The sequence below is a fragment of the Lonchura striata genome, chromosome 8 (genome assembly GCF_046129695.1).
Source record: "Lonchura striata isolate bLonStr1 chromosome 8, bLonStr1.mat, whole genome shotgun sequence".
NCBI classification, from domain to species: domain Eukaryota; kingdom Metazoa; phylum Chordata; class Aves; order Passeriformes; family Estrildidae; genus Lonchura; species Lonchura striata.
The window spans coordinates 22144324-22153108 of record NC_134610.1 but is presented as its reverse complement, the minus strand read 5'-3'; the positions used below and the strand labels follow the sequence as shown (position 1 = coordinate 22153108).

General features: G+C 44.5%; 1 protein-coding gene across 1 annotated transcript; it reads right to left on the bottom strand.

The window, feature by feature from the left end:
- Positions 1-2527: 2527 nt before the first annotated feature.
- Positions 2528-3860, bottom strand: HOXD4 (homeobox D4). Its single transcript, XM_021552429.2, has 2 exons — positions 3443-3860; positions 2528-3038 (listed from the first exon to the last, which is right to left on the bottom strand). Exons 1-2 carry the CDS (start codon positions 3849-3851, stop codon positions 2734-2736), a joined length of 714 nt encoding a protein of 237 aa, XP_021408104.1. The 5' UTR covers positions 3852-3860; the 3' UTR covers positions 2528-2733.
- Positions 3861-8785: the final 4925 nt, after the last annotated feature.

Genomic DNA, 8785 nt, shown 5'->3' with positions numbered 1-8785 from the left:
GGCGGGGGAAGGAAATCTGGGAGCAGAAGTTGGTCCTTTAACTTCGGGAGCCATCTCGGTTGATTAGAAGCACAAAGAAAGGATTTGCTTATCCAAGGCCAATATTTTCCAGGACTGTACCACAGATGCCAAAGTTGGTAGCTCTCTCTCGAATAACACTTTTGCCCTGCTCGCAGCCAACTTATAGGACTTCAGGAAAACAGCGGGGGTCCGGGAGGAGGATTTTCAAGAAGGGCAGCTAGAGGGATTTTACTTCCCCACACCCTTTTTTCTTCTTTATTTTAATAGATACGTATGAAGAGCAAAAGGATGGCTTTGAGCAGCTCTGGAGAGGAAAGGCCACTACTGCAGGAACCTGGTGTAACAAAACTTGAAAACTTGTCTAAGGAATTCCCTCCTCAAGCGCTGCTGCTAGCTGCTCTCCATGCTAGAGAAAGGGAAGGGTAGTTTGGGTCCAAAAGGTTAAGGGTTTAGAGGTCACTCTTCCCGGCTGAAATACAACTAATCGAATAGAAAATTTGTCCTCTGGGTGAACCTGTTCCTGCAATTTAGCCGAACTTCAGTAAAATACCTTTTCAGCTTCTCAACGTGAAGGCGTCAGAAAAAAGACGTCTTTACTATGTATGAACTCGGTGCTTTTTGTCATAGAAACAATGATGCGAATAATGCGGGAATATCCATCTTTAATATCACGACGTGGAGATATTCAAGTATTGCCATGTGCAAGTCTGAGAACTGGGCTAACCCTAAGGAAGAACAAAGAGTTTTCTCCAGGCTCTAAAACAAAAGACCAAGTCATAAAGACACTTTGCGGACTTCAAGGGATGAGAAAAGGACAGAAATTAACTGCTGGCCACAGTTAACGTTGCCGAATACACTCTTGTTGAAAAGCTCGCCTTTTATTTTCGAATTAATTCAAGCCCATTTTGGCCAGTGTTTTCCCGAGCGAGCCCAGAGAGCCGTGAGTTCTCAGTGGGAAGCATCCAGGCTGGAGAAGGGCACGTTAACTCAGCCCCTGTTCTTCCACCTCCCTTCAGTGTTTGCTGACTTTCCTTCTTCGCCACTTTTCTCTTTAATAAAGGGATCACCTCCTTGCAATTTTGGCTATGTGGTCGCTTTCCTAGGCTGCCCTGAGGGTACAGGAGATAGGGGCTGAGCTTTAAAACCGCCTGAGCAGAGGTGTAAGTGGCTCCGGGAGCTGGTTTGGGTTGGTAGTTACAGAGCACTAAAACTTTGGCAACCAGCAGTCAGGGACAAATTCGTGGGTATTAGACCAGTTCTGCTCCCATCCAAGCCTTTCATCTTCCCTGAAAGCAACTTGCTGAGATTTCCAGCCATTGCAGTCATGTGTCATGGTTCGCTTAAAAACAATCACTGTTCTTAAAAAAAAAAAACAAAAAACAAAAAAAAACCACCCAAAACCAGAAACCCCCCCCCAAAAAAAAACCCAAAAAAACCAAAAACACAAAACAAAACCCATACCCAATCCTAAAAAACCCACCCAAGCCTAAAAACTAAACAAACCAAAGCCAACATAAACCCAACATAAACCCAAAACAAAACAAATCAGCAACCCACATAGACGATCTCTCTCTAGTATAAAAGAAATATAAAATCTGATTGAAAGAATGTGTTCAGCTTTCAGCTTTGAATGGCTCAGTTTGTATCAGAAATCACATTAATTTTTCAGTCTGGGTTGCTGCTGTTTTTTGTGGGGTTGTTTTTTGTGGTCTTGCCTCTTTCTTTTTCCTTTTTTCTTTCAATTTTTAAATGAGGTATCGATGGTTTAAAACACAGCGCTGAACAGAGCAGACTTTGGAAACAGATTTCAAGCCTGTTTACTCTGGATGGCACACAGTAAGGAGCAGGGACACTTTTCCTATTCACAGAGATGGAAATTTAAAAACAAGGGTGGGGGGGCAACAAGAAAGTTGTGTACGTTCAAGACAAGTAAACACTACATATGTGTTCATGAGACTGAGAAGGAAAAATACTGTATTTCAGCTCCCCTTCCTCGTTTTTGGTTTGACTATTTTTCTTTTTGTCTTCATTCTTCTATGCAACAAATAAATAAATACACTAACATTACCAGAACATAAAATAACCCGTTTTCACTTCATTTCTATGCACACTTTCTGAGACGTTATGGAAATGAGCAAGAATTTTCATTACACCGAGAAAGGTAAAGCAGCACACACACAAAAAAAGTTCACAATTATTAGTCTTTATGTTCGAATAAAAGACTATGCTATGAATTTCCTGTCCTCAACTTGCCTAAAATGCATTCTCCCGAAATTGCATGGGATAAAAAGACAATTAAAAGTATAAATCCCAGAATAAAGCATCCAATCTTCACTTCAGAATCCAAAACTGAAACACAGGACAGTTTCATTTTCAATGATTTATTATTTTTTAAGGACAGAAGGTCTCATTTAATATTTTCCCAATTCCCACTGCCTGCATGATGGTTTGTTTGTTTTCCCCTCTCTCTTTCTTTTCCCCTTTTTTTTTTTTTTTTTTTTTGTTTGTTTTCCTTTTTTAGGTTGTGCTAGCAGAGGCAAATAAAATAAAGTCCAAAGTAGCGTCATTTTGTCTCCTTTGTACAACAGTACCTTAAAGAAAGATGACAGTTTCTCGTGTCCTTAGCTGCTACATGCAGGTTCTGCTTGGGCAGTGTCAGTTATGTACAGTACTGGTCAGAAGCGAAGGATGAAATGGAAAATTTCACCTCTTCTACAAAGTTGTCAAGTCAGTCTGATGGTCCTTGGAACCAGTTTGTAAATGGGGGTTTGAACCAGAGGAAGAAGATCTGCCCTTCGTGTTGGGCAGTTTGTGATCTTTTTTCCACTTCATTCTTCTGTTCTGAAACCAGATCTTGATCTGGCGCTCAGAGAGACACAAAGTGTGGGCTATCTCGATACGGCGGCGCCTGGTCAGGTACCTGTTAAAATGAAATTCTTTTTCCAGTTCTAGGACTTGCTGTCTGGTGTAAGCTGTGCGGGAGCGTTTAGGTTCCCCTCCGTTGTAATTGGGATTCACTGGGAAAAAAATACGGAGAACTTTTACAAAGCTAATCTTGACTTGCCGGTCCGACTTTACAAAAGAAAACCTTATGAGCAGCGAGCATGTGGCCGAGCTGGATTCGTCCCAGTTGCTTACAATGGCCGGGCTGCTTTCCCCCTCGTTTGAGGCAGGCGCTACGGGCACACGCAGCTAGGTAGGCTGGGAGCCTCTAGAAGGCTCCTAAAATGGAGTTTTATCCTGCACGGCAAAGCCCCGCATGGCCAACGGCCTATTTCCTCAGCAATAAAAATTTATGGCGAGTGTAATTGGCCACCTCGGTTTAAAAAGCTCGCCCACGAGCCTGGCAGGGACTCGGGAGAGCGCCGCTGAGGACGATCGGAAGCAGGGTAGAAGAGCAAAGTAAGAAGAGGATCCTTACCCGAGTTAACATGGACTTTCTTCATCCAGGGATAAACTACTGCCGGCTGCTTAACTGCGGAGCCGTTTGGGGGTTTGAGGGCCGGCTGCTGGCTGCAGGCTCGCGAGTTGGACATTGGAGGCGGTGGACAATGCTCTGCTGGGCCGGGGAAGTGGCTCGCCGGGCCGGATTGCTCCTGTCCGTGACCCCGCGGCTGCCCGGCAGAGCCCTGGGCATTGCTACAGCTAAAGGGCTGCTCGCTGTAGTTTGACCGTGGGTAGAGTCCCTGGTGCTGGAAATCAGCGCCCTGCGAGGCACTGTAGTACTCGGCCCCCTGCTCGCCTAAGTAGCTATTCTGCAAATATTCCTCGCAAGGAGGAAATTTGGGATCCACATACTTAGAGTTCACCATATACGAACTCATGGCCATTAATTTCTGAAGGTAGAAAATACTAATTTTTCTCGTGTTGTCTTTTTTTCCCCTGCCATAGAGCCCTCCTACTTGCTGTCAACTGAATAAAGTTAGGCGGGCATGTGACCGGCCCGGCCAATGGGGAGCCGGGCGCCCACCGCCGCATTTCCCCGCATTTCCAGCGATTCCGCTCAATAACATCCCCCGAACCGAATGACCCCCCTCTCCGGCGGGCCGCACCCGCAAACCAGGTGCCGGAGGTGTAGGGGTACCCCCGGGGCGGCGGCCGCTGCCCTGCCCACAGCCTTTTGTCTGAGCCGGCTTCCCCCAGCTCCGGGGGATGCTGCCCTGCCCTCCGATCTGCTAGCCAGCATCGCCACCGGGGCTTGGTACCTCGCTTTAAATAAAATAAGAAAAAGAATCGAAAGGAATATACAGAGCGATGAGCTGAAGCGGGGTTAAAAGGGAAGAAACTGATAAGCAGGCGAGGGAAAGAAAAGCCATCAAAGAAGAGGGTAATATGATGTACAATAGATCTGTCCTGTCTTTGTCTAGCAGAGGTCATCCAAAAGTTACCAGAATTTAGTTCTGCTGAATAAAATTAGGCAATCAGTAACTTCTCATTCGCTTTCAAGCCTCAAAATATACGTCTGCGTACGTATGCGTGCACATACGCAAACGCCAATGTATATTTGTAAAAATCTACATGTATGTACATAAAATCATACAGATGGCAAGAAAGAGTTCACTTTTAACCACTAAAGTTCAATCAATTGAGCTGGAGACGTCATTTAATTAGGTTAAAAATATCACGGGTTTAATGAGATAAATTCGGTCTTCATTCATCAATATCATTCCTGGAGCACAAGTAAATACATTCCAGCGAGGCGAATGCTGCTTTTGCTGCTGTCGTAAATATTTTGATGCGATCTGGACCCTTGACAGGGAAATTTTGCTAACGTCTGGCATATCTAGTTAATTTACGAGTATCTTATAAAAGACTCATTCACTGATTGGTAGATAATATGTATTTTTTTTTTCCCCAGAAATTTTGTAACTTCTGGTGAATTTAACTGTTTAAATTCACAGATTGTCAGTGAGAGTTAGGACTGAACGACAACTGAAGTTTTAAGAAACGTCCTAAAACCTAGTGAATAGGAGCGAGGCAGCAAAACTTTTATAATTTCTGAGTGTTCAGCACGCACATGCCTCTTGATTCCGCCAGTATTTTTACTTCTAACCATCTGCAGAAAGGTGAAGTTTTTGCATCGACCATATATTCCCCTAGAATCGAATCTGTGACTATATGAATATCACACAAATTCGGTTCTACAGGGTATATATAGACAACGTAATAACATTCTGTTTTCATCTACAATATAGCAGGTCTTTGCCATTCTCTTAGTCTCTTACTGTCTTCTGAGGAATGCAAACTATTCTGCTGGGACTCAGCTCTGAAATACAGATTTGCAGGAAGGTGGGATTTCAGAAAAGATTCACGCTTCTTATTAGTGCTGCAATAGAGCTATACGACCCTCCACCAATTCATAGCGACGAATTTCGCCTACCAAATTCTCAGAAAGACCTGCCGCTTTCTTTAAATTCTCTGCCACTTACTCCCTCGCTATGGAAAATGGACGTGGTCAGTCAAATTGCGCTATTTAGAATAATAATGGTTAAAGCAATTTAGTAAGGAGTCTTTAAATATTTAGGCTAACATGAATCTGAAAATACTTTCCATAATTAGAAATTCCCCCAAAATAAAAAATAATTTCTAAAAAATCGAAACAGAAGCAAAACAGCCGACAACAGAAACAGGGGTTGGTGAAAAATATGAGATTAAAAGCTAGAGTTAGTTGCTCTCGGGAAAAAGATAGTTTCCAAATTTACCTTCATCCTATTATGCTGGTCTAGCTATTATCCCCGCGATCTGCCTGCGAGCCTTAGCCTCGCACCCTCCCAGGTTTTCCCTGCCGTAGCGTTTATGGTGAAGGGCAGGGCGAGAGGTCAGCCGAAATCATTTACAAACATATCACAAAGTTTCATTATTTTTACTTTGTCGACAGCGGCACACAGGAGTACAAAAGTTCATGAATTGTGTCTGACCCAGCTCCTCACTGCTGTCCTGCGGTCAACCTCTTCTCCTTCCACTATTTAAAACAGGCACCATAAGGACAAATAATGGTGCGGGTGTGATACATCCAACCACTGCGGAGGGCAGATTTGGGGGTGTTGCGCTTATCCGAGCGATGTGTACAGGGTTGTTTGGTTGGCTCCAGCTCCCAAGTGCCTGAGCTGGGAGATGCTATTTTCAAACGTCTGCTTTCTTACCACTGCGGCGGTGCTTCCTCCACAGCAAGTGCAACTCAAAACGACTTTATATCCTTAATCTCCCCCCGAATTCTTCAAATCCCTACCCAGCTATTTTCAGCATCTCTCCCCGCTTTCGCATCCTTTCTCTGAGGGGAGAGGGGACACCCCCCCCCCCCCCCCCGCCCTCGCGGGGGTTATTTACCACCCGGCTGAACTGGCAGGGTACCTCCCCTCCGCCCCCCAAAGAGAGCTCTCGTTTGGGGCAGCCCCCAGAGCGGACAAGCCCGCCGAGGGCTGCCCAGGGAGCAGCGATGGAGCTGGGGAAGCAGCAGCTCCCCGTTCTGCTTAATACTACACATTTTCATATTTGTTAGACGCTGTGACCTGCGTTTCACCTTATTGCACGACTTGCTCAGACAGGTCAAAGCCAAAGAGTTATTGATGAACAAAGCGTTAGATATTCACCTCCTGTTCAACTGCCCATACAAAATACTTTTGATCTATCAGGCTTTTTGTATTCTGCTTCATAATCAGTATGCTAAATGTACGTTGGCAGAAAACAAGTAATCCATACATTTAGGGCCGACCCTGTAAAAAAATGCCAAGGGCGTCCTGGTAGCACAGGACTGAGCTGTGAGGGAAGGAAAGTTACCTATGGAACACAATTAAAATTGCAACGCTGAAGGCGATTCTTTAGCTCATATTTATAGGACTCGAAAACCAATATTGCAACGGAAGACAAAAAGACCAGGAGAAGCTTGGCACATATAGTGAAACAGATTATTTATCAGGAAACAGGGAGAGGAAGCAGGGAAACGCAAACACACATGCAAACACTCCTCTCCTGTACATGCTCCGGGTCAGAGCCGGGCTGGCAGAAACGGGAAGGGCAATGTACAGCCTAATGAATCTCCAAATATCGCAGTCTTTCTTTCCCTCTTTGAGAGACAAGCCGGTCTCAGCCTGGAGGACCAGGACCAATGCACCCAGCTCCTCACTAGAGCCAGAAAGGTTCAACAGCAGTTACTGGTGCACACGGATCTTCTGCCCTCCCCTCGGTCCCCCTGGCGCAGCTCAGGCAGGACCATCTGGGATGCGAAAACCCCTACAGTAAAAGATTGCCCTCCTAAGCTCTGATACCCGTTCTATCCCGTGCCTTCACAGCATTAAAATCCACGTTAGAGTCTCCCTTGCCCCGAGACCTCTCGCACCACATATCAGCTCTGCTGCCCGCAGAACCAGGCTGCAGCTGGGCTGGCCCGGCTCCTGCAGCCTCTTCCACCCAGCCACCAGCCTGTGCCAAACGAGGGCAACCGCAGAAAGCAGGCACGGCTCTGCTTGGGATCCCGTCTGGAGAAAAGAGTGGGAGTAGCCAAGGTTATGAGGTGCTGGGATATAACGTGATCCGTCTGGATTCTGCACAGGGAGGCGCTGTACAGTCCCGCCGAGTTAAAATGGAAACGCTGCTAATTGCTTTGGAGTGTTTAAAAGCAGGACGACACCTGTATAGCCCTGTAATAAACCCCCAGGAGACTGCACCTCTGCTTTTAATGCTAGCCACGATTATGACATGGTACCACAAACTGACTGACTCCACAAGAACCTTCACATGCTGACACATAGTCCTTTTTTTTTTCTTTTTTTCTTTCTTTCTTTTTTATTTTTTTTCTCTTTTTTTTCTATCTCTCTTTTTTTTTTTTTTTTTTCTCCAAGATGGAGTGGTGGGGGAGGAGAGGGAAGAAATATTCATCAGGAATCATAGTTTGGCAGTTTTTTCGGTCCAAAGGGAAGAACCAGGATTTTTGAATAACACAAACTCTAAAAGAAATAAAAGGTTACTTACTGTGGATGTTCTTCCATGCTGCAGAACCTGTTGCAATAAAAACGTTTGTTACTGTTGTATTCCACATATGGGTGATATTTCTGGAGAACAATTACAAACCACGTTTGATAGATGAAGGCAGAGAGGAGCTGGTGGTAAATCCTGCAAGCAGAGAAGTGGTGGGATGGAAGCCCCTTCCAAATGAAGACCACGTTGCGTTCAGGCAGTTTTTTATGAATACACGCTTTCCCTGTGCCTGGGGTGTGATCTTTCACTTTTAAAAATTTTATAGGGGATTATTTCTAAAGAAATGAAGAGCCAGACCTCCCTCTTTCACTAATGGAAAAGAATAACAAAGGCCTTTTTATTTTTTTTATGTGGGAATCCAGTCACATTCAGATCACCTTTGCCAAACTATCACCCACAAAATACGCCATGCAGCATTATATCCGTGCTAAATACAGAAAGACCTACAATTTTATCAGAATACTCCAAAATAGTTCTCTTTCAGGATCACCTAATTAACCTATCAGTAACCACGAGACATGCGCCTTTGTTTGCATTATAGAAGGATAGATTTGACTTCAACTTTCCTTCAAATATTTTATTAAATATATTCAAAGATCTCTCAAGGGAAACAAATTCACTTGTTTAGTCTAATTTTCCTGAAACGCGTCATATATTTAAAAGTAAATACTACTGGGAGGTTATTTTCTGTGAGCGATTTTTCATCTCCTGTATTGCCTTCCTACGATATCTTGGTGAATTACTGTATTAAACACAGAGCAATTGCCTCGGTATCAATAGTTCACTGTAT